This window comes from Numenius arquata, chromosome 2, assembly GCF_964106895.1.
Source record: "Numenius arquata chromosome 2, bNumArq3.hap1.1, whole genome shotgun sequence".
Taxonomy (NCBI): Eukaryota; Metazoa; Chordata; class Aves; order Charadriiformes; family Scolopacidae; genus Numenius; species Numenius arquata.
In genome coordinates, this window is record NC_133577.1 from 36,844,246 (window position 1) to 36,870,673 (window position 26,428).

A 26,428-nucleotide genomic window follows, 5' to 3' on the forward strand; every position below is an offset into this window, starting at 1 on the left:
ACCAAATTTGTCAGGCACGATTTGCCCTTGGTGAAGCCATGCTGGCTGTCTCCAATCACCTATTTATTTTCCATGTGCCTTAGCAGAGATTCCAGGAGGATCTGCTCCATGATCTTGCCAGGCACAGAGGTGAGGCTGACTGGCTTATAGTTCCCTGGGTCTTCCTTTTTTCCTTTTTTGAATACTGGGGTTATGTTCCCTTTTTCCAGTCAGCAGGAACTTTGCCAGATTGCCACGATTTCTCAAATATGATGGAAAGAGGCTTAGCAACTTCATCCACCAGCTCCCTTAGGACCCATGGGTGGATTTCATCAGGTCCCATGGACTTATGCACCTTCAGGTTCCTTAATAGGTCTCGAACCTGATCTTCTCCTACTGTGGGCAGTATAAATGAAATGTAAAACCCAAGTTATAATTAACTGAAGGTATTAAAGGGCCTAAGTTGCATTTCTACATGAACACAGGTGTTAGCTCATATGATACGGTAAAACTCCAGCTCTGGTCTCTACATTCTGTCCCTCTACAACCATCTCACCAAATTGAACTAGGCAGATTATTCTTCCTAACTTCCCAGCCTAATCTGATACGTGGTGGTGTTATTCCCTGTTAAAGAGCTGTTCTACTCTTCCCCAGTCACAGTTGCATTTCACTGGTGTACAAAGTGATTACAAAATGTTTGATGCATCACAGGGCTGCTGAGAAGTTCAAAATGAATGTCACTGCAAGAAGTCTGGGGCTGAAATGGTTTACAGTTTACACCATCTAGGAAACATGCTTTTGTAAAAGAATAGCGTTTTGCTTCCTGTCTACTGGTGGTCAAACAGCATCTTACTATGCAAAAGAAGTGAATTACTAGATTTTCTGATTTGCAGGAAGAGCCCCATAAAACTACGGAAAAGCTTCTGATGGATTTTCTACCTTCCCTCAAGTCCAAACAACAGATCTTGGCTTTCTCTCACTCTGTTTTCCTTTCTATTTTCCATACCTCTGTTTCCTTGCCTGGTGCTCCAAATGGTGCACCAGGCAAGTGCACCAGGGAATGGTGCTCCACCACCAAGTGGTAACAGAATTAGTGGGAGCAAGAAGCTGTTGCTTGAAGGAGGAAATACATGGAATGGGAGAATCCATTCCAGTGCAGTAACACACTTAGTTTTATTGGAAGCTCATAATGTGAATTTATGTCTCATCCATTTGAACAAAAGGTTACTGAACTTTAGAAAAGACAATTATTCACAGACCATAGAAAAGAGGGTCAGGGATCTCTTTAAAAACTAGCTTTTTTTTGGTTTATGAAGCCAGGATAAGGAAAACTCACATGTAGACTGTCCAAACGCAGTCACAGCTTTGGGGAGACAGAGCCAGGGCCCAGTACTGTGCTTTCAGCTTGCTTCAGCAAATGCCAGGCTTCCTTTAAAAATGTCTTCCTGCTCCTCATAAAACATCGGTTTGGCAACAGAAAAGCTCACCACTGAAGTTTTACGAGACCTTTTTATTAATGGAATAATAATTCTTTCTGCTGTTATTTAATCAGGTTGTCACTTTTAGGTTAGGATTTCTGTGAAAACCTAAGAGAGGTGCAATTCCCTGGTTTCCAAAGGGAGGCCAATTCCTGCGGGCCACACTGCGGCCCCAGCCTTTTACAGCACCTCCAATGCGCAGATTTGGTTAAGCTGTGCTGATCACCACTTGCAGCATCCCCCATTATCTTCCTTACTCATTCCACTATCACTTGTTACACATGCAAATGAGCATATAGGACACGGAAACAAACAGTATGTATTTATATACTCTTCACTTAAATGCCACAAACCGTCCTTTCCCAGGTGTTAGGCAACTTCCCACGCCTTTGCATCCTCTGCCCCTGTTCCCCATTGCAATCTGTCTCTCTCTCCCCCACCAGCCCTTCTCCCAGAGCCCTCTGGGAGACCTCATGACAGTGCTGCTGCCATGTCCCCGGTGTCTTGTCCCCACTGCAAACTTGCAGAAACTTAATTATCCCTGGGACTTCTAACATGCTGTCAAAACTCGTTTTACATCAGCCAATATTTTTAAAAGTGCTCAAGGTATAAAAAGCCCAACTGTATAATCCCCGTTTCTTTAAGAAAACAAGTTAAAAAAGCAGGAATATAATTAGAACATTTCCATTTGAAGGCAAAAGGAACAAGTCCCTCCATAGGTTTTAGGGAAAAAAAACCCACAAAACAAACCCCACACCAAAAGTAAGCAAATCAAAATTTCTAAATAGCTTTGAAAATACAGTAGTAGCTATTAAAATAGCACTGCACACAAAACTGATAAATAAGCATATTTCAGGGGCTGGATCAGAAACTGATGTCCTGCTCATTGGAAATACTCCTTCACTAGCTAGAAACTTTGTTTTGTTACTATAGTTACTCTCACTACAAGTGGCCCTGACTAAGGCATGAGGTATTTGTTACATAAAACCTCAACACAACTGCAGCCTTAAACTTCACAAACTACCAGCTCTGTGCTCAGTCCTGCTTGCAAATTCTATTCCGAGCCCAAACTCAAAATGCTTTCACACTGCTGGGGACGTACACTTGAGCAACGGTTTAATGCCTCTATTTAAGTGCTGAAAACTTCGTCAATGTTGTTCACAATATGTACCAAAACTGGGACAGAATTAGATGGATGGTGCACTGAGCAAAGCGAGCAGTGACTTCCTCCCCAGACAGTGGCTGTCATGTACAAGAGAAACTGGCAATTGAGTTCAATAAAATTTGCTGAGAGACTGTTGAATTTGATGGAAAAAAATGCGTGTAGCCAGTTAGAAGAGCACCAGGAAGAAAACACATATCTTACAGCACTGTCATTTTTTGTTTCGTTACATTTTTATTAGCTTAGTTTGATAAAGTTTAACATCAGTAAGAAAAAAAATAAATATCCTCTTTTCCTTGACCTTTAATGTATTCTGGCTTAATACATTTTTTCGTTGTTCTTCTGGGGGATATTTTCAGCCAGACAAACTGCTATTATGTATAATCTTGGAAAAGTGGCTTATGAGATCCCCAGTGAAAACAGGGAGATGACAGGACCTCACTTTTTAAGGTAGTCAGCTGATGCTGATACTCCAGTACTATGTGCCAGTCTGACTGAGGCCATCTGCACCGTTCTCAGCTGTATTTTTTTCCCCTACTTGGGTAGCATAAAACAGTGTGGCTTTCCTTCTCTTCAGCTTGAAATCTAGACACTAAGCTTTTTCTTAAAAGGCCAGCAGCTCAAACAGAACCTGCTAGCAAGTGAAGATAAGCACTTACAAGTGCTGAGGTCAGAAAATACATCCATTTTTACACTTGTTTTCCTGCAGTAAGCATCGCTCAGGTTGGGGCCAAGCCAATGACTAGGGATTTTTCTACTACAGCGCTGATACAGGGCTATTTAGTTAACTTCTGAAATGGCAGATGTAGCCATTTATGCTACATGGCTTAAGCTTTAAGCAATTTGAACACTACAGAAGACTGGAAGAGTATCTTTTTCTTTCCTTCCCTTTCCCTTCCTCCTGCAGTGCTGACACCCTGTACTATTCTTAGTGTGCAGAAATCAGTGGTGTTAATTTCGGAGTTCACACATCAGAGGAAGCACTTAGAATTTATTCATTCATTTGTGAGAACCTGTATACGGCTTTGTCCTTAACGATAGAGCAACACATTTTTTTTAGCTGTGACATTATTTGCAACCAGTCTTACAGCTTATTACAGCCTCGTAAGTGCTGAAGAGCAAATCTGCCCTACTCTGTAAGAAACATGATTTCCTTAAGGTGCTGTTTGGATACAGAATTGCTTCATCGGTTCCTCCCTGTAATAACAGTGCTCTCAGTGACACCTAAAACCATGATTTCCGTGTCTCCCATGTCTTGCAACTAATTCCTGACTAATGGCCTAGTCTATGCAGGCAAATAACGGGTACCTGATGGAATACATAATTTGTGAGTGCTGCTTCTAGCTTTTCATGGCACTGCGACTTTACACTGTACCATTGCTTATACTGTGTTAGAGAAAAAATAAATTATTTTTCAGCTACTATACTGCTTACATCCAGAATTCCCGGATGCAGAGTGCATATTGCTGTACCTTGTAAAATGAGACACCGGCTCTGCCATGTGCAGGGGGCAATTAGGTGAGATCAGAAGTAGATATTGCTGTATCTAAATTACAGTTTTTGTGTCAGAAGTTTGCAGGATATCTAGGTGGAGAAATGAGCAAAGTCTAAATTAATACCTGATGCATATCTGATGAAAACAACCATATTGCAAGGATTAGGTGCATTCTGAGTTGGTAAGGCAGCATCTGAAGAAGTTATTTCATTCTTTTAAGACCAGTTTGACCTCTATCTGTACTAGAATTCTCTACGTGCTTTCCAATATTACTATCACAGCTAATGCGCTGAATAAAATACCCCTCCAGCAGCTTATTTAGTTACTTCACAATATCATCATAGAGCTTGAATAATAAACTAACATTGCAGAAGTTTAACGTATGTTTGTTTCTATATCCCCTCAAAATTTAACTGAAAAGGTAAGTCTTAAGTCAGGCTTGCTCTGCTTTCTTCCTTTCTCTATATATATTGGTCAATCTTTTTTAAAGCAATGAAGATTTGATTCAGATGCGTTTTGCCTCTGCAGATTTTTTTTTTTAAATTCTATGTCATATAACAGGGCTTTGTTCAAAAGCAGTGTTACGTATGTGGTACAAAATGTGGCTACCAAAACTAAGAAATACACACTGTCTGGGGCAGCAGAGAGAGAAGAGAAATTAACACCAAAGACCATAGTTTTTTAGATGCAAGTTTTCCTACAGATAGTGCCACAGATAGTGCACACCACACACACTTGGACATCATTATCCTACAGGATCTCCCTTTCTCTTCCCCACAGGCATTTTGCACAGGACTATGCCCCTGCTATGCAAACCCTTGGCATTTGCAGGTGGCCAGGGAAGCAGCAGGTAATTGCTGGTTGCCATTAAGAAGCAACATAATCCCAGAGTTGCTGGTAGAGCAGGCTTCAACACCTACTATATTTGCAAATATATTTGAAAATCATCTGCTGTGAAGGCTCCAAAGAATGCATATATATATTGAAACTTCTTTTTTAAAGCAGACTTGAAAAATAAAACTTTTTCCAGTTGGCATTTCCAAACTGACAATGTGCAGCCTCTTGATTAAGATGTGACATAGTTCATACCCCTAGCAATAAAGGAGACTCCAAGCATTTCCATCTGCTTTAACACTACAGCAATAAACAAGAAAATGTACATCCAGTTTAGTTTCCAAATAATGTTTTTTGATTGAAAGATAATTTACTATATATGTATCCTGACTCCTACATGCAATTGTATAAGAAAAAGCGTTAATTCACACAAGCACTTCGGATGCAAAAAAACCCCACCCCTCCAAACAATAAACTTGCAATACTACTGTGCACAGCTCTGAACAATCTTGCCACAGAACAGCACCACAGCAATGGCCCAGAAAGGTAGAGGAGGTCTCTGTGCTGTCCCTCTTAGGAGCCATTCCTGCTGGAGGTGTAGGAATAGCACAGCAATCCCAGGTACACTAAAAATCGCCCACGAGCGAGATCAGCACAGCTGATCACAGTCATGAACTACCCCCAATGAACACTGGCCCCATGCTGCTTACCAGTGGCTTCCTGAGGTGCACATTACTGGTAGCTTTGTTTTAACCCGGTATGTGGGACATCTAAGCCTTGGGGACTGCTCTGTGCATTAGCATGTGCTTGGTTTGTGCAGGACAAGAAGATCTCTGACCCTTTTCCTCTCAGAGTCTCTGCCTGCTCCCTAGTGCTAGTTACCACCGATGCTTTGCCCGCCTTGCTGGCTGTCGCTGCAGCTCGATACGTTCCGGCTTGCTGATGCTTAGCTGAAGAGTTGCTGTGCAGTTCAAGGCAGCCCATGGGGTCCACAAGGCTCAAGAGAGCGCACACAAACAGCTGGGCAGTTCGCCCACACAGATCCACGTCTCTATGGAGACTCTGTCAGCAGCAGCCCAAGGGGCTGGGCTGAAGCAGGAGCAGCTCTGGCAGTGCGGACATACCCTTTGCAACTGGTCCTCCCTTGTATGCACCAGCTGTTTCTTGCTCCCGGTGAGGACGGTCCAGCAGCCGGTATCTATCAGTTCTGCATCTTTATTTGGCAAGGCCATGGCCCCTGGCATGTGCACCTGGGGGTGGGCAGATGCCACTCATTCCTCTCCTCAAGTGCCATTTTTGCAACGCTGCGTCAGGGCAGCCTCTCCAAGCACTTCCACTGCAATGGTCTGGGGAGGGCCGGAGAAGACTCTAAAGATGATCCTCATGCCTGTATCATAACTCAAGGTGAAACAAAGGGATATGTCATTCCCACTTTGCTATTTTTCCCATTCAAATATTACTGAAATTTATTAAGCCAAACAAAAGATTTTTTCCTTTTCTCCCCTCAGCACAGCAAATGTCTAATTTTTGAAGACTCAGACAAAATTACCGTTTGCTGGAACTCACAGGGTGGGAGATACAGATCCCTTCTTCACTCAGTAGCACAGCTGCTTGCAGCTCTCTTGCCCACCTGCAGAAGGACCAACTGGACGTCTCTCCTGTTCATTACACGGATTGCAGTGGCATGCTGTATTCTCAGTTGGGTTCAGAGCCCTGCTGCATTATATATTCTACCAACATGAGAAAGACATTGACCTCGCCCTGAGAAAATACAAGAAAAACTATGGAATAATCTCAAGTCATTGCAAGTGCTCAGACAGTAAATGCAAATGGCCAAGATTCCAGGGAAAAAGACATATGTCCAGAGTCTTCTCACTGTGAATTTCAGTGCATCTGCTTACTTGTATGATCTTCATTTGAAGTGCTAGTTATCGGGCTCCTGCCACTTCTCCAGCTGTTAGAGACATACGGAGTAGAGGTCACCGCATTCAATTCCTAACCTGCCAGATTTCCACAGTTTGCTTTTCCAGCCATAGTGCTGAGAAACCCAATTCTACATCATAGTTATGTAGCTCTCGGTCAAATTTTCTGTTGGTGTATGTAGGAAGAACTCTGCTAATGACTGCAACACTTGATTAGACCACTTAGGTCTCCATCCACATGATCATGCTTCCTCCTAATATACAATATTATGACAAACTTACTGCTGAACTATATACTAAACAGAAAGCTTCAAGCCAAGGTAAAAATAAATAAAGCAAAGAGTAAATTAATTCGTATTATCTGGTTTGTGTTGTAAAAATGGTAGCATATTAAGATACACATCTGGACATTTTTAAAGACATGTTGGTAACACAGAACTTCTTTGTTACAGTCTCTCTCTTGCTCTTCCTCAATTATAACATCTCCATTCATCATTCTCTTTCCTTTACTAACAGAGACTAAAATATTAATTAACATGAATACTAATATCAAATAGTATGACCATGCCTGCTTACATATGTGGTTCCACAGACAAAATGGCAACAGAAGTAGACTTACCATCTAAGACACAACTATACCCAGTGTTTCTGAGAGAGTGAAGGACAAGGGCTTTCCCTGTTTTCGGAAGGTAAAAACCACATTTGTGGCTGAAAAATTACCATAGTCAGTTTCTGTTCCCTGGTGAGTTCTTTAGAAAGTCTGAATACTTTCCCCTCCCTCTTCTTTTTGAAGAAGAAAACAATAAAAATCAAAACATTTTGTGCTCTTCTCATTAGATAAATAAATACTCCTAGGACCTTAAAGTCGAAGTCACTCAAGTCCGAAATTTCCAGCTGGACATGAAAAAACCAACCTTTTTATTAAGTGATCAGAGCACAATGCTCATTTAAGAGACAACATGGCTTGACTGCACTGCAGACTTCTCAGAAAGTCATTCACTGGACTGAAAAACAATTTGCTAAGTATAATGTTAAGCCGTGCCTCTCTGTATTTCAGGATCTGTGTTTTCCAGAAATTATTATCAACAGTAATTCTCAGTGAATGCTAATAAAGCTGATGTTCTTCATTCTGAAAAATAAATTCCCAATCCAAAAATAAGACTATTGATCGTCGTGCATTTGAGTCTTTTCAAAGGTTTCAGAAAATCGAGGAATGCATCATAAGAAAAAAACTGCAACGTATACTCCTCTACTCCTGTGATGACCAGCTTCTAAGAGCCTCAGGAAACAATTTCAAGTTATCTGATCTGTACGTTTGGCAACAGACTTTCCACAGGCTTCAATTCACTAGGTGTAAAAAGACGAAAACTAGCCAAGCAGGGCGTTTTGTTTCTTCCATATGATAAGAGAGCCTTGAAGGAGTTCAGTTCAAGAAGATTCTAAACATGTTTTCCAGCAGCAAATGATGTCTGAAGCTGCTAATAAATGGTAGCACCCTGTGCAATGCCCCTGTGTCCCAGTTTGAAGTAAAACCGAACCAATTTTCTGTTCTGTAACTTTACATCCTAGCTAGGCCTCCTCTAACTCTCTGAAATTAACGGCATATTGTGGAGAGAACTGCTCGTTCTCAGAATAAGACCAATGTTAGTGCTCCATGCCAAGGAACGGTATGCAGGGAGGCCCTTGCTTATACTTATTGCTATAACAACCAAGGTCAGCCAATTTCGTTATTTGTCCCCTTAGGGGGTCGGAAACGGAAAAAACGTAGAGGGGTCACATCAGTGGGGAGAAGCGGACAGGACAGGTGACCCAAACCTGACCAACTGGGGTATTCCATCCCATCTGCCCCATGCTCAGTATAAAAACTGAGGGATCAAAGGGTCAGCCCCTTTTTCCTGCAATGGCCGACGTCCAGAGAGGACTCTGTTCATCTGCCTTTGATCCCGATCCATGTGTTCCTGACTCCAGAGCTGGAATCCAGTTCCCATCCGTCACTGAGTCCAGTCTGGGACTTCCCCAGTGCCTGCCGGTGATGTGACTGTCATCCTGGGAGCTTGATACGGTTTTGTATATATTGTATCTATTTCATTATTTGCTTCTTTATTTTTATTTTAATATTAATTCTTCATTAAAGTAGTTTAGTTCATTCTAAACTTCTGAATCTCCTTATCTCTTTCTCCTCCTCCTCTTTTGGCGGGGGGAGAAGGGTGGGGAAGGGCCATCTGTCGGTCTGGTTTTGATAAATTCAGCCGAAACCACGACACCCTGTATATGTGTGTAGCCCCAAAGCAGGAAGGGAAAGTTTAGAGCTGGGCTTCCCACACTGGCACCATCTTTCCCCCTTTGTTCTCTCTTTGATTTCCAGGCAGCAAGCATGCCTCAGATCCTCCTTCTGAGGTTCGTGACCCAGGTGTACCTTTGGAGTTCACAAAACTGCCTAGTGACAACACAGGGATCCTAATCACCAAGTCCCTCCTCACCTTGGGTAACCCCTGCAAGCACATACTATGGCTAAACTCCAGCCCGCAGAGTTCCTACTGGCAACTTGACTCTGCTGCCCAGCTAATACACACATGCTATTTTTGCAATATATTCTGGCATTCAACATAGACAGTCAGGGCCCCTAAAAACTTCATTTGCATATAAAGCAGAACACCCTGCAGCTGTTGAAAAGAAAATGGCACTTAGTAGGGAGAAAAGGGTGTGCTGGAGGAACTAACTCACTGATATGGCAGATATATACAATGCACTGAAGTGAGCCAGCAGGAGCTGAAAAGCGTCCATTTCTTCCAACCAGGTGAGAACGTACTGGCAAGAAGTTCATTACATAAGATAAATGTGAGTAGAGGTATAAAGATAAATGTCAGTGCAATTCTGAGTAGAGGAACCTAACATTGATATTTTGCTCTTTCAAAAAACAGCTGTGCTGAAGGGTCAGAGTTTATTCTTTTAATCCATCAAAGAAACAAAGATTTTAAAGATTAACAAGTAACTTTGCCAGTTATTACTACCACAAAGTGGTTTGCAGGTTTCATTTTCCCCTGGCTTATCAACAGTCACTAAGCCTTAAACGTAATGTCAAAACAAGTTAGCAGCCCCAACAAACACACAGCAGGATCTACAGGAAAACCCACAAAATCTGAGCTTGAAGTCTCAAACACAAAGTTACTGACAACCCCTTATGGATCTTCCCCCTTTTACACAAATAAATTGCTCTGAAGTACAGAACCTGCGTGTGATAACTATCTCATCTCAAATCAACCATGCTATTCCTGAGTTTTGGAATTTATTCTTAAATTTCTGAAGTGAAGCCTGTGCATTTGCGGAACTTTTGTTACCTCTCCAAAGCCAAACCCAGCATATTGAAGCACAGCTGCTCACCATAAAGGTCTTAAATTAATGGAGGCAGTAGCCATTTACTCAGGTGGTAGAAAAAAAGAAAAGTTATTATGAAATAAAATCTGTTTTTCATCCAGAGGAAAGACTCAAACCACTGCAGCTAAGGTTGGAAAACCACATGGCTGCTCCTTCTTTTCATACCATACTAAGAAAGTCAGTCTGCAGAGGGTTGCTTCTTTAAGGTCTGTTTAACTCCTTTTATTCATATTCTGAATCCTGTGCTATGAGGGAATGGAATCCTCCCCAGCTACCACTGATTCCATCCATACAATTTTAAGAAGAATTGATATGTACACTAACACAAATCCATTCCTGGCACAAACAGACATGAACCAGCTAGCGGGCTACTTCTTCCCACTGCATTAAGATGGTGGATAGAAGCCTACCATGCTCTTCTGCTGAATTTTTGTCTTAAATCAGACTGTGATCCTTAGAAAGGGGTGCATATATCTATCATACAGGACAAAGAAAAGAAGAAAAAAAGAGGAGGAAAAAAGAGGAGGAAAAAAGAGGAGGAAAAAAGAGGAGGAAAAAAGAGGAGGAAAAAAGAGGAGGAAAAAAGAGGAGGAAAAAAGAGGAGGAAAAAAAAGGAGGAAAAAAAAGGAGGAAAAAAAAGGAGGAAAAAAAAAGGAGGAAAAAAAAGGAGGAAAAAAAAGGAGGAAAAAAAAAGGAGGAAAAAAAAGGAGGAAAAAAAAGGAGGAAAAAAAAGGAGGAAAAAAAGGAGGAAAAAAAAGGAGGAAAAAAAAGGAGGAAAGAGAGAAAAAAAGAAAAAAAAAAGAGGAAAAAAAAAAGAGAAAACTGCGAAATAAATACAAGCCAGAAAAAAAAACCGTAGATTTATATTTCTAATTTTTTTTTAGCTGTATGTATCTGTGTTATCATTAATAAGAGTCAGGAGACTAGCTTAAAGATTTCCCTTCATATACAAATACTCAGTATCATTGCCAGTTCCACAGAGTATAGTCCTGATTATTGCAATATATCACCAAGGCTTTTTTAGGTTAATTTTATAAAAAACAATAAGGGATCATAACATGCAAACAAAAGCAAACATTCATGGTTACTATAGCAAAAAAATCCAAGTCAACCCTTCTAACTCCACATAGTACATCTCTTTTGTTTATGTGAATCAGAGAAGCCTAATATATGTTCTGTGTTCTTGTAGCACAGTACTGTCCTATCAGCAAAGTACATACTTCAATCTTTTATGACTTTATATTATTGTCTGGGGCATCAGTACAGAGAGAAAAACATCTGTGGGTCACTCTCACCAGCCAGGGTGTGAACACACTGCTACAAGAAGTCAACTTAAAAAAGCTCCACTCTAAGAGTTTTGAATATCCTATTTATAAAAGTTGTCTAGCATGATCAAATGCTACAGCCAAAATATTAATTTATCCCTGGTTTAGATCCTCAGACTTTGCACCCTTGAGGAATTCAGCAAACAAAACAATATTCTGAGAATTTTAACAAGCTGCTTTATCATCATGTCCGCTCACAAGATGTACCAGGCTTCAGTGCCTCTTGCCTAATGATGAACCGGAATCATATAAATAGGCTGATCTGATTCTCTAAAGCCATACTTCTAAAGCTAAGCGAGGTCACCACCATTTTTGTGAGAAGAGTGGTAAAACCATGCTACAGCATACACAGTTGTATTACATGGGGGTGAGGTGGGAGGTACAGCTATCTTGACACAACAATTGTAGTAGAGACTAGGCATAACGCAAAGGTTTGCAAACCATCGCCCAAGAGACAACTGACTCCTTATTCCCCATAAAGATTATAGGCAAAAAGACAGTCCTACTTTATGGCTGTCAACGATATTGCGGTACTCCGCTAGTGCCCATAAAGATACTGCTCAAAGAAGGCATGAGGTTTTTTTATTTTCAACATACAAGAAATAGCCTGGCAAGTAATGGAAAAAGAATTCAAACGGGAATGACAATTTAATAATGCATTTTGAGATTCTAATTTTACATTGGGGGGTTTTTGTAACAAGTGGAAGCACCTGGTAAATGACATTGCTTATACACCACAGAATAGCTCTCCCCACAGTAAGTCTGCATCAGACTATGACAAATAAATCTTCCCAGACAATTACTTCACATGTCCTTAATGAAATTAACGTAGTAGTGATGAAGTCAAGGACATTTTCCGTCAGTAAGCCTCTTCTAATCTAGAAGAGAACTTTGCATTTTGATGGCTGGCTGTAGCAAAAAAAAAAAAAAAAAAACCAACAAAAATCCAACCAAACCAATAAACCAAAACCTTTCTGCTAAAATAACACCAAGACAACACGCACAATTCCCCACATGAAATTTACTTTCTCTTTTATTGACAATCTCCAAGAAAAACATTTAATATTTCCTGGCCTTCTGAGCTTTTTTGCACTACATTTACAGTAATTACTTTTGTGATAGCAAGTATTTGGGTAGAACAAAAACATCTGCATTTGACAGCTACATTGCCCTGAAACACCAGCCCACCTGGCTTCTTTTTGAGTCTTTATGTGTAGAATAGCGGCACTTCCCAAAAGTTTTCTGTTATTTCTCTTTAAAACTAGTTTTGAGACTCTGAAAGCAACAGAATAGTGACTTATAATTTAGGAAGAGAAGGAATATAGGCAGCTATTAAATTAAAAGAGTTATGACCCCTGTGCCAGATGCAGAACTGCTATACATATAAATGTGATCATTTAACAAAATATTCACCGTCACATTGGGCAGCGATTAGAAGTTGTTGTATGTTAAGCCAGAAGAATGTATTGTTCTAAATGGGGGCCCATCCCGGAGACAAAAAACAAGCTGGCAAACAACAGAATAGGTTTTGATAAGCAGTTTGGGAGCAATTATAAAGCAATAGAGTATACATAAAATTGATATCCTATTTCCCACCTCAGGCTAGGTACAGACCTTATTTTTTTTTCCACTGCTGGGAGCTAACCAATTAGAGCTAAAAGATGACCAGAGAGCAAAACAGTCTCTGGAAGAGTGGGCGAGTCAGGCGGACAAAGTCAATTTTACACGAGCAAAACAGGAAGGAGGAAATATTACCAGCTGAAGATAAAGGACTGTGCCAGCCACGCTCTCTGGTGGGTTCTGCAGTCTGCCAGACCTACGGGACTTCTGCATGGAGTATTTTGTGAGGTGTGAATACGGGCTTTAAAAAGGGAGATACTCCCATTCTAAATAAACAACACATTATTTTTAAGAAGATCACCTTGGGGGGAAAAGGGGTGGTCACTAATACTATTTCTTCCAGCTAAAAGATCTATCCCTAAGACAAATCGGGAAGGTAATCACAGTTGATCTCAGGTAAAATACTGCCCAAAAGGCTGTCCTTTGAGTTGGAAAAAAAATTGAAGGAATCCATCTTAAGAAATGTTTATGATCAGCATCGTTGACCTGGAGGGGAGACACCTGATGCTATCAGGAGTCTTCTCTCCTAAAGGTGCTGGATAGTGCTTTAAAATACATACCAAAACCAACTGTTGGTACTCTGTTCATCAACTTCTTTTACAAGTGCACCAACATTGACAGGATGTAAAAACACTAAGTTTTATCCTGGGAGGTCTGCCTCTACAGGAGTCAGCAATTTTTCAGGTAATACCTCCCATGTAAAGGTTGCTATTATTTCTATCTTTTATAGTCATGGCAAGGCAGTGTATTTCTTCTGGTTCACTCCATCTTGCTGTATTTTCAACACAGCTAGCTCTTATTCTTCCTCTATCTAGTCTTCCACTGTCACTGCTTGACAGTACACTCAAGTGCTCCAATTCAGTCATTCACTGACTATAAGGTAAAGCATTTGTTACTATATGCTGCCTTTCAAGCAGAAGTGATCTTCCTAAGTTCATTTTTCTGAACGATTTGTGCTTTTGAATATCCAGCTGTTCTTCAACATTCTTCTCCAACAGCTCCATCCAAAACGTTCCAGTTCATCTCTCACTGTATTCAGTCTCTAGCTTTCATAACCCTCCTCCCCATGCACCACACCGACCACTGAATGTGAAGTAAATGTTTAAGTTTAAACACTCCAACAAGGGGCACTTCTAGACACATTTGGGTCAGTATTATGGCGCTCAGGCCAAAGGATGTTGTGTTAGCTGAACAATGGAGTATATTTTTTCCAATTGCTTCAACCACTAACCAACTACACGACATCCTGAACAATTCCTTCTTTAAAATATATAATGAAAGAATTCAATATGAAAATAAAAAAGCAGGAACAAACTCATCTTAGATACATGCAGTCAGAGACCAATGAAACAGTATGAGATGCCTGTAGTTTGGGTCAGTTAAGACCTTAATTTTTTAGGTATTTTTCTTTCTTTTGTTGAGGATATACATCCAGGTAATGTTTATATTTTTTGCCATCTACAGAACCCTAAGGTCCCTTAATGCAGCTTTCATCTTCTTTTCTTGATACATGCCATCAAACTATGCTTCCTAAAGGAGTTGTCATTAGGAAGGGAGGCCCCAGGCAACACATTACACAGTTGCCTGGTTCATATCAACGTGAATTGGGAAAAATAATCAACCACTTTAAAACAGAGCTTTAAAATCATGCAGTTGAACTTGCCTATACTATTTGCATGAAGTATTCTGTAGTCATTCCATGCAGTAGTAAAATTTACTACAATTTTTCTATAAGGCAGTAACAACTGGAGATACACAATAGCATCAGGTCTTTCTCCCCTCCAAGAGGTTTTACAAAGCAGTAAAGCCCTCCTAGCATAAACTGCACTTTAGACCTCTAGAAAGTCTGGAACAATTTCAGATTTGGTACAAACTATAGATGTATTCTATTACTCTTATTGCTTCCCCCCCTTATTGGAATCCTGTTCTTTTTCTTCAGAAATGCTTTTTTTAAATTTTTTTTCCTGTCTTGCAAATCTGATACTCTTTCTATTCCCTCACTCATCAGTTATTTGCTGGCTGGTTTGGAGAAAGACCCACACTGAGACAGGCTAGTCACATCAGCAGAGGCAAGAAGCCAGCACCTACTCCTGCATCCCTCTGTACCTGTGAATGAGTCTCGCTGCCAACTGTATTACATACTACAGTGCACACAGGAAGCAACGAGGGGTTCTTCCAAGAGCACACAATCTAGCAAGTCTGTGTCTAGGAGAAAGCATGAACTTGTGCGTTTCACTATATTAATTGTTTCTACCAGAAACAACCTATTTTGCTACTCCTTGCAAGGTCTTTCTGCACATGAAGACTGGCACTGATGGAAGCATAGGAGATTATATTCTTTCTGACTTTGGGGAAACCAGATTACCAGACAGCATAAAGAAACCCCCCCAGCAGCTTTCCCAGCTACTTTGCACACCATATTTTCTTTGTTTTGTCCTCCCCTGAAGCATAAATTATCAGTAAGTGCTGGAGGAAAGATCCAGGACTTGATGGAGCAGCTGGTTCATCTGACATGGTAAATACTCAGCTCCTCACATCAACAACCAGTTTCTTCTTCCTCTTCCACCTCTGTCTTATCTGTCTTTGAGTGTTTGTAGTCCTCAATGTACATCTGACCTTTACCTCCATAATGTGATTTTTGACTGTACAACATGAGGTTTTTTTACTATGCTTATTAATTTCAAACCACAAAACACAATTTAGCAGCCACTGGAGTTATCTCCTGCTTCAATCATACCCATGTTCACACTCTGAAGAGATGTTGGCATAATTTTAAGAGCTTTTCCATTACTAATTTTCACTTTGTTCTCAAAGATGTGCACTGACAGTCTTAGCTCCTCACGTACACAAAGTAACCTCAAAAACACAGGCAGCAGAGCTATTTTAAATGGCAACATGCAGCTTACAATGAAAAGCATTACATGCTGATATAGCACCGTAGTTCTAGAAGATCCTAAAGCATTCAAGCTCACATTTAGATAGCCTCGATTTCACTTGGACCTTCCTTTGCTCTGGGTTAGACAATGTCCCACTCAGCTGCTGGACTGCTCCTTCTCTCCACTGAGAAAGCTGGCTATCCAAAGACAGTGCTACATGGGTTTAAAATATCAGGTAAATACAGGAAATTCTCAATGGAAGTTGGTCTTACAGCAATGCAACAGGTTTTGCTGCAGTTTGACTGAGAAACTCTACTAGTATGTGATCACCAGAATGTATTATAGTAGCTTTCATTTTCACACAGAACAGATAAATTCATTGTTTTGAAAGGTCATGACAGTAAATCATAAGGAATTCAATTTATCTCCCTCGGATGGATGAAGGACTGAGTCAAATATAGAACAGTGAAAACCTCTGGCTCCAAGAAGTCTGCGCTGGTTCAAACCTGCTCTTAGGCAGCCAAACCATCCTTTCAGCTATACATTATTACAGCTTGTGATTTTCATTTGATCTTCTTCCCCAGCTGTGCTATTGCAGAAAATTTTGTCATACGTGAACATCAAAAGAATGGCCAATACATGAAGAATTTCTTTGTCTTCAACTAGGAAGTTTACCAAATATACAATTATTTGTGATACAGATGGACATCATCATAGAGTCATAGAATCATCTAGGTTGGAAGGGACCTTCAAGATCATCTAGTCCAACCATCAACCTAACTCTGACAAAAAAACCATCACTAAACCATGTACCCAGCACCATGTCAACCCGTCTTTTGAACACCTTCAGGGATGGTGCCTCAACCACCTCCCTGGGCAGCCCATTCCAATGCTTGATAACCCTTTCAGTGTAAAAATTCTTCCTGATATCCAACCTGAACCTCCCCTGGCGCAACCTGAGGCTGTTTCCTCTAGTCCTGTCACCTGTGACTTGGGAGAAGAGACCAACCCCCGCCTCTCTACAACCTCCTTTCAGGTAGTTGTAGAGAGCAATAAGGTCTCCCCTCAGCCTCCTTTTCTCCAGGCTGAACAACCCCAGCTCCCTTAGCCTCTCCTCACAAGACTTGTGCTCCAGACCCCTCACCAGCTTCGTTGCCCTTCTCTGGACCCACTCCAGCACCTCATTGTCTTTTTTGTAGTAAGAGGCCCAAAACTGGACACAATACTCGAGGTGGGGCCTCACCAGTGCCGAGTACAGGGGGACGATCACCTCTCAAGTTCTACTCATCACACTGTTCCTGATACAGGCCAAGATACTGTTGGCTTTCTTGGCCACCCGGGCACACTGCTGGCTCATGTTCAGCCGACAGTCGACCAACACCCCCAGGTCCTTTTCTGCCAGGCAGCTCTCCAGCCACTCTGCCCCAAGCCTGGGGTTGTTGTGACCCAAGTGCAGGACCTGGCACTTGGCCTTATTGAACCTCATCCCGTTGGTCTCAACCCATTGATCCAGCCTGTCCAGATATCTCTGCAAAGCCTTTCTACCCTCCAGCAGTTCGACACTCCCACCCAACTTGGTGTTGTCTGCGAACTTACTGAGGGTGCACTCAATCCCCTCAAATCACACTTGGCTCACACTCATTTCTTCACATCTAAAGTGACATACGAAAAAGTACAGGGATCGATATGGGAGAAGACAGCATCAGCACAGTACAGAAAGACAAATACTGGAAAAGCAAATAAGCACAAAGATTAGCTTTAAAAACAGAAAGATCATGAAGATAGAAAACCAAAAGAATACCCCGAGCCTTATATGTTTTAGCTTCATGGTACACCCAGGAGGAGAGTGACATACCAGTAGCACACCTGATTTAACAGGCTCTTTGTGTATTGAGAACAACAGAGTAAGTGAGCATATCATTCCTGAATGGATGTATTGCATCATGCAATAATTCTTACCTAAAGCTTTCTGGGTACTCAACAACAGCCATGTCGATAACATCCAGTGCATGCTGATAGTGCTTCTGAGCTGAAAAGAGGAGGGCCAGTAGATGAAGCGAATTCATGTCATCTTTGCACAGCTGCAGTGCTTCTTGAAGATGTTCTATAGCATCAGAAATCTGGGAGGAGGTGGGGTAGAAAGAAAAAGAGAACACATTTCTCCTTCAGTCCTCCATTATATCCCAAAAGTAAGAACAAATACAGTCATTAGAAATCCTGAAGAAATCCTACTTAAGCACCTATGAGAAAGACTTCTACTATCTGAACAGTTTGACAAAATTAACAGACTGAACTGCTTGAAAAAAACCCATACATTCTAGAGAGAAGAGTCTGCAGCATTACTAAATCACTGCTTATAAACAGGAGCAGCAGACCTGATCTAGTCAACCCCCTCTTACTTTGACATGGTGCTTCTATGCTGTAAACAGATCCACTACAGAGGCCCAATTCTCAACTCCATTTTCTAGAATGGGTGGCTGGATCTTCACCTAGGGGAGAGCATTATACATCTCTGCTGCATTTTGTCTCTTGTGATGGCTGTACAAGGTCTTTTATGATTTGGATCAAGAACATAAAAATTAAGTTTGCATGTTCAAGGATGAAAGAGTCAAGATTCAAAATGCTGTCAGAAAAAGAAATATCTTTGCAAGCAGTGATGTAAAGAGCAGTCCTGACACTCACAGCAGCAGCACACTACTAGAATCAAGTCTCACTTGGCAGAAAACATCTATAATGAATGCAAGTATATCACATACTCTTTGTGATCTAATACCCTATTTTAGTCTATCTGTTCAAAAGGGAACTTCTTAGTAGATTTTCTTTCCTTTGGCTATTAATGAGTTTATATGGGGAGGATTTTCTTTAAGATTCTCTGTGTCTGAAATTGCTGTTACTTGAATTATTCCAGATCTGTGTTTGGTCCTGGAAACCTGCAGAAAACAAACCAGAAAAATCTATAAATTTCTTTTCCTCATATAAACCTTCCCTCTCCTTCCCCTAAGGGATGGAGAACGTAGCTCCTTTCCTACTATAAGAACTTCCCACCTAGCAAAGCTCTGCAGACATTCTCCTGCCTTCGCATACCACTAGTGTCAAATTTCCATTGCTTCCACAGATCTCTCAGGAAAACAAGTAGTACATAACTAAGGAAAGCAACAATTACGCTGCCTGCAGTTACAACTTATCTAGATCCCAGATTGCTGATTATCTAGATCCCAGATACACTTCTGGGAGCATGGTACATAGTCTGTTCATGGGACAACTTTATTCTAATGTCCAAAAGACATTTCACTCTTACTGTGCCTATGCAAGCCAAAGTACTTAACTACTCTATTACTGGTGACTCCATGCAAGTCTGGAGATCAGTGCGACTGCTCCACAGACATAACCCCAAACTGGCATCTGGCCCACAGCTTCAAAACTGCTGAATGTCCTGGCTTAGATTCAGGTTGGGATATATGACTGAGTGCTCAGCTTTAATGAATCACTACTTGTCAGTGGAGCTACTTTAACCACATGTGTTGTTATAGCCTACTGCAAAGGTAAACACATTGGCTTAAATCACCAATGTTTCCTCAGCAGCTTACTAGGACACATTTTCTTACAACGTAAAAACACTAGCAATGACAAAACCACTTGGAACGAGTACCAAAGGCATGAGACTGTGGTTAGCCAAGATCTGCCTGTCCACGAAGTTCTTCAGTACATATACCAGAGGTATATAAATTTGACTTACTAAACCAAAGCTGTTATCAAGACTCTTCTCGTACTTGGGACTAAAAACATCTCTTATTTTTTCTATTCCTTTGTCTCAGACCTGCGCAAGTAGTCATCAAGAAATTCCAAGTTTGGGTAAAAATAAGTTCTTTAGAAGAAAAAGAAAATATGTAAACCAAACTGGACGGGGCTTTGAGCAACCTGTTCCAGCTGACCCTGCTTTGAGCAGGGATTGAACTGGGTGATCTCCAGAGGTCGCCTCCAAACCCAACTATTCAAAGACTTGGGAAGGTGATCCTAATTTGCTATGAATCAGACAAAGAACGATACTTGCAACTAATGTCTTTACCGAGGGACTTCAAAATTGCAAGGATACTTGACCTTACTCGCATACAAGCATACAAACTAAGTCACTGAGACTTTGCTTTGTATGTGTACATGTCCGATGATCACACAACTGCAATTTCATACCCCTAACAGAGGCCAGTATCAAGGAAGCTCTCCGACTCTGTCGCAACACACGTGAAATGAAGTAACACAAGTCAGTTGTGGTTGCTCCTGAAAACCTGTGCCTGCTGAACAGGCAGTCACATACTGTGCAAATAGAAATAATCTAAAATAATTTTCCCCTGTTCCATAGCATAGGGCTTGCAATAGTTACATTTAATTCCAGTGCTTCCCTCTAGTACCATCAGAGCCACAGGCAATGGCTGGTTTTGGAAGTTAATCATGACACCTTTTTGTTTAACGTAATCCCCAAATGATTCCTCAGTGCTATAACACAATTTATAGCCTACACAGGACTGCTGCATAATTAGAAACAGTGGACAAGACACAGATAAGAAAAAATACCCTCTAATAAATAATATGAGGAGACTCTAATCCTTTACAGGAAGCATTATACAAAACAACAACCTACAACAGCCCAGGTACAATAAAATACATAATAAATTTCTAGAATAATAAAAGCAAGACATTTGGCAGCAGTCAACACAAACTTCTTTTGAAAAGCAGAGATCATCAATCTATTGACAGATGCCACAGCTTATTTATTTAAGTAACTATGTAATATGAGAAAGATGAAAGCTAGCAGCCCAGATGGCACCCTGAAACTTCAGGATTGCATCAGAGGTAGGCTGCCAGTTTAAATTCCCTACAAGTGCTGTGCTTCAAAGTAATCTTATTTCAGCTGGAATGGAAGTCCAAACAGGACCTGTAATTAGAAGATGTTACCCTTCTCTGATTCATCTTTCTGTTAATAAACATACCACACGTGTTCTGCATGGCACACAGGTATATTCAGATCACACTGATTAGGAACCAAAGATACTGCAGTAAGCCAGAAATAGCATCTTCCAGCACTACCAAAATAATACCACAATATGGATTATTTAGGATGCTTCTCATATAATAGGACTTATTTCAATAATGCTATATGTTTTCTTAAAAGTAATGCTGGAATGTTCCAACTGTAGGTATAAAAAGGAAAACAGTATGAGCATTAAAAATAATTCCCAATACTAGAGTGCCCTTGCATACTTAGAATGCTAAGTGAAACAGGATCTCGTAAGAGGAGTTTTCAGGCCTCATAATTTCACATCAGTTGTGAATTACAGTTAATTAACCATTAAAACTATCCTCTCCATCTCTTTTTATAGCACAGGGATTATAGAAAGGAGAAATCTTTATTGCCTGGCAAGAGCTTCCACTGAAAACAGACTTGCTAGAGTCCACCAGAACTTCAGGAAAGCAGGCGCAGACATATATGTGAGTTAAGTTGTTATTTAATTCTTACTACAAGCTGGTTTTGATCACCAGAAAAATCTAGGCCAGGACCTAGACAGAAAAGCAGCATGTTGCTGTTCAGCAAAGGAGGCACTAGCTGGTCTGGGAGAAAACAGACCAGAACTACCCACATTCAGCAGTCACTGGAGGAAGCACCTCCTGGGGCAAAGAAAAGATAGCAGTCTTGCCTTCTTGAAACCAGAATAGAAACTGTGGAGAAAACAGCTGAAATATTTTCTGTGGTGTCTTAACTGATGTTTATCTTATTTTTACATCCAGGCTCTCTGGAAGACGGTGTTTTTTGGATATTGCCACTTGAAACTTCAGGTCTGTTGGCAGCCCACATATGAAATTGATAAGTGAGACCTCTAATTCTCAGCTGCTGGCCCCTGGCTGTCTTTCCCTTCCTATTTTCACGCAAAGAAAGGTCAAATCAAATCAAGTATTAAAATGGTATGAAACGCCCATATGTTGTTTTTATGTATCCGATACTGATTTACATGGCATTCAAGGGCAAAAACAACACCACCACCCAAACTGAGAACGGAACCAGCACTTAAAATTAACAAGAGCGCTGACTCTCTAGAGTCATTTCCATAGAAACTGGCATGCTAATAAACAAGGCAAGACATTAAAATCAGTGAGCTTCAGAATGTTCATTCTACCTTGTTTTTGCTGATCCAAATGCTGTTACCACAGAAACAGGAGAAGCAGCAGAACCAGCTGCAGGGAGTTGGGAGTTACAAGTCTCATTTGTCGATGGGCTCGGCCGGCTGCCAGCCAGGCACTGCAGGTGGAGATAGCCACCACAGCAAATACTGACCTCGGCCTCACAGCACTTCCAACTTTGAGGGAAAACCAGATTGAGAACCTCCTTACAGGAAAGAGTCTTCTATTCTGTATTTTGCTGAAAAACCCACCCTAAAATGCTGTGGGTCTGGCCTAGAGTGGGTCCAGAGGAGGGCCACAAAAATGATCAGAGGGATGGAACACCTCCCCTATGAAGAAAGGCTGAGAGCATTGGGGTTGTTAAGCCTGGAGAAGGGAAGGCTCCAGGGAGACCTTATTGCGGCCTTCCAATACTCAAAGGGGGCTTATAAGAAAGATGGGGACAAACTTTTTAGCAGGGCCTGTTGCAAAAGGACAAGGGGTAATGGCTTTAAACTAAAAGAAGGAAGATTTAGACCAGACAGAAGGAAGACATTTTTTATGCTGAGGGTGGTGAAACACTGGAACAGTTTGCCCAGAGAGGTGGTAGATGCCCCGTCTCTGAAAATACTCAAGGTCAGGCTGGATGCAGCTCAGAGCAACCTGATTTAGTTGAAGATGCCCTTGATCATTGCAGCGGAGGTTGCACTAGACTTTTAAAGGTCCCTTCCAACCCAAACTATTCTATGATTCTAGACCCTCCAGGAGTCACTGGAGTCCTCCCAGTGACTCTGGTGCTCTTTAAGACAAAGCCGCACACACAAACACAAGTACAAAGCACATCATCATCTTTCATTTTGGTTGCTGGTGGTCTTCAACTGCCAACTCTGCAAAAACCTTTTATAGCCATTCCTCTTCTTGTCATGTCCTCATTGCATGTCAGAGGGAAGCTTATGCTTTTCCGTTTCCCCTCTTCCTTGCCTAATGCTGAAAAAGTGCTATTGGAAATATTTTACAGAGTCTTCCAAGGAAGATGAAATGCTCCAACTTTGCTTGGCACTCTACCAGCCAGCTGCCTCTCTTGCTTTGTTCCATGAAAACGCTCTCTTATCTATGCAAGCTGATACCTAGATTTTTCAGTGTTGGGTTAGGTTACCTCTTTTATTGACCTTGACTATGGAATTAAAAAGGCCTATTTCTTGAGAATAACAGTCAGGTATTATATTATAACCTACTGTGTAGCAATGGCCTGATTTGTTGGTACTGTAGCATCGCCTGATGAAAGCCCTAACTGCAATATTCAATAGTTAATGCAATCTATCAAAAAAAGGTATCATTTATCTTTCAGTTAATCAGAAAGAGAATATATTAGATACTTGAAATAATTAAGGATATTAAAAATGCATTACCAAATGTTTATCATTAAGTAAACTGGCAAAAGAAGGGTAGGATATTTTACAGCAGTCTAAAAATAAAGATGTCTCAGGTATCTCCTCTCTCTCCAAGCATGCGTTAAAGATTTATATCTCACTTGGAGAAGAGCAGGAGCAGCATTGCAGGGGCCAGGCTGACACTACATAACACACTTAGATCACACATCTATGGTAGCAGGGGTGACTGGCAGAACATCAAGGATGAAAATACACAGGTGAGGTTGACAAAATAGAAAGTGAACATGAGGACAAAAGACTGAATGGAAAGAACAAGAGGGAAAGGAAAGGAAATGATGAAATGAGACACGTGAAACAACACCGTAAAGACAGGCTACAACTGGAGAAAAAGAAAGGGTAATAAGTTAAAATGCAGTGGACCAATAATGGTGAAACCAACAAAGAACCAATGACCACAAAAATCTTGGTTTTATTTTTAAGGATAGCAGCTAAAAGGCTGCAATGCTTTTACTCATGGCAAGAAGCAGAAGAGGCAGCAAATCAGACAACTTCCCTAAGAGGCAAAAGCTGTGAGAGAAAGAAGGGTAGCCGGATATTTTTTAATGAAAGACCCTGAGCAAACTGCCTCATAAAGCAGCCAGTAGGCAGATGAGAAATTTAAATAAGCTATTTTAATTATCCTTTTCTATTGCAGGCTTCCTCACAACACACTGCTCTCATTATGAAAGGGTTACAAAAGTGACATTATCAAGAGTGTGCTCTCTTGGAACAATTAGCTTAACCTAATGAACACACAGCTCCCCTAATTAGCTGAGGAAAGTAAGAAGGATCCAACTGTTTGACTCTGTAGTGTAGACCGAGGAGAGAAAACTGCAGCAAGCAGAAAGCCTGCCAAAGAAGGAAACTATGATGATGAAATTTCAAGTCTAGCTAGATAAGCATTTGAAAAATAGGGGTTGTTCCAATAAAGATTTTGACTTTTAAACAGAAGGGACAGAGAAATAAATCACACCCCAATTATAAAAAGAAGGGACAGAAAAATAAAGCACAGCCCAAATGTTTTTTCTGATAGGCAGTGCAGTGTATTTTCTCATCAGCTTTATTTTTATGAGTTAACACCTGCAGCAACATTCAAATGCCAACTAATCCCACTCGCTGCAGAGCTCCAGCACCCATCAAAGCCTAACGCCAAACGTGCCCAAGTATGGAATAAACCAATCCCCAGTGCAGAGAGCGTGCAATCCGGCCTGATACAGAATGGAGCAGTCATGAGAGAGCCTTTGGAGTGGCCTGCAGCAGGACACAGCATGATACCCAGGGAACAGGAATAAATACACCTCGCTCACCCCACCCAGACAAAGTTGCTCCAAGCAGGAACAGCACTGCTCACGAGTTAGAGCCGAATGCATGCCTTAGCAGTGGTCATTCCATGTGCTATAGAATTACTATTTAAAAAAAAATTAAAAAGTCTTGCACAAACATATTCTGATTGATTGCTATTGATTACAATGTAGGAAGGAAGGGACCTTGTTTAGCAAGCCTGGGTCTTATTCAATTGGACTGTCCTTCTCCCACCCTCTCATGACTCAGTGATTGCCAATTATTGCACATACCTGTCTGACAAGAGCCAGCTGCAGTGATAGGTAGAGGATGATTTGGTGATCTTCCGGGGCCAAGTCACGTGCTCTTTAAGGATGACCACACAATACAAAAAGAAAAGTGACTGTTAGATTGTACTTTGCAAAACTCCTTCGTCATGAGTCACACACAAGCACAGAACAAACACAAGTCCCCACCTACAGAAAACTGGTCCAGTAACAGGGGAGCACACCGAAACTAGACAAAAAGCACATCAATGCTGGCCTGGCTAAGCCAGGCTCAAAGGAACGAGTATGAGAAACACAAGTGCCAGAAACTTACATGCTCCTTCATTAAATGCCACTTAAAGTTTTGGAACGTCAATAACTGCTATGAAGAAAGTAGCTCTTAACTTATGATAAACCCATTAAAGCATTATCTTTAGGTAGTTTAGGTGAGGGAGATAGTTGTCCAATTTGTTCCTATATTGCCACTTTTCAAACAACAGGAGAGGGTTAGGTTAGCACTGAAAAAGTAATATTTGTTTCTGCTATTATTGTGACTATGAGCATGTACAGGACTAAAGATCAGGAGCCCATGACATGAGCTGGTGCCCAAACACACAAAACATCCTCCACCCTGCAGCTTCTAGTCTAATCATTGACAGTAGACTCCTAATTTGGAAAGGGAATACACTGAGGGAGGAACGAGAATTTGATGGCAGGAGCTGAGCCTGGACAAAAACCAAGGCCCTTACTTCTTAAGTCTGGACCTCTTAGATACCACTTTCTAGTCCATGGCTGGCAGTGGGCACTGCAGTGATCCCTTGGCTATTGAGGGCTGCAGTGTCTCCAGAACCAGATGTGGAGGCCCTTCACAGAGGCTTATGCAAGGCAGGGAATAGGGATGGACAACCGGGGCAGAACTGTCCCTCTCAGACTATGCTAAGCATGAAACTGCAGTCTGAGCTTGCTAGCCTGTGGAGAAGCCACTGACAAAAGCAACGTGAAGACTGAGTTTTGGGACTCATACCACATTGCTAGCCCAGCCCAGGGACTAGTGGATCATCCCTTGCTGACCCACAGAGCTCACTCCTAGCTCTGTGGCACTGGGAAATCATTTCATATGGGAGAGATGGGGAAGAGAAAGGTCCCTCATAGCCAAACGATGTTCCTAACCTCTTTCTGGGCTGTGTTCCAGGACACCAGGGAAGCCTGCACCTGCATCACCCTGCCCAAAGTGA

General features: G+C 41.3%; 1 protein-coding gene across 2 annotated transcripts in view; it reads right to left on the reverse strand.

The window, feature by feature from the left end:
* TTC7A (tetratricopeptide repeat domain 7A) overlaps positions 1 to 26,428 on the reverse strand; it is a 182,558-nt gene that overhangs the window by 80,062 nt on the left and 76,068 nt on the right. For both annotated transcript variants that reach the window (XM_074144216.1, XM_074144215.1), the window contains 2 exons: positions 25,221 to 25,293; positions 18,026 to 18,186 (listed from right to left, as the gene is read on the reverse strand). In XM_074144216.1, coding sequence (XP_074000317.1) covers positions 18,026 to 18,186; positions 25,221 to 25,293 — 234 coding nt within the window. The remainder of the gene's footprint in view (positions 1 to 18,025; positions 18,187 to 25,220; positions 25,294 to 26,428) is intronic.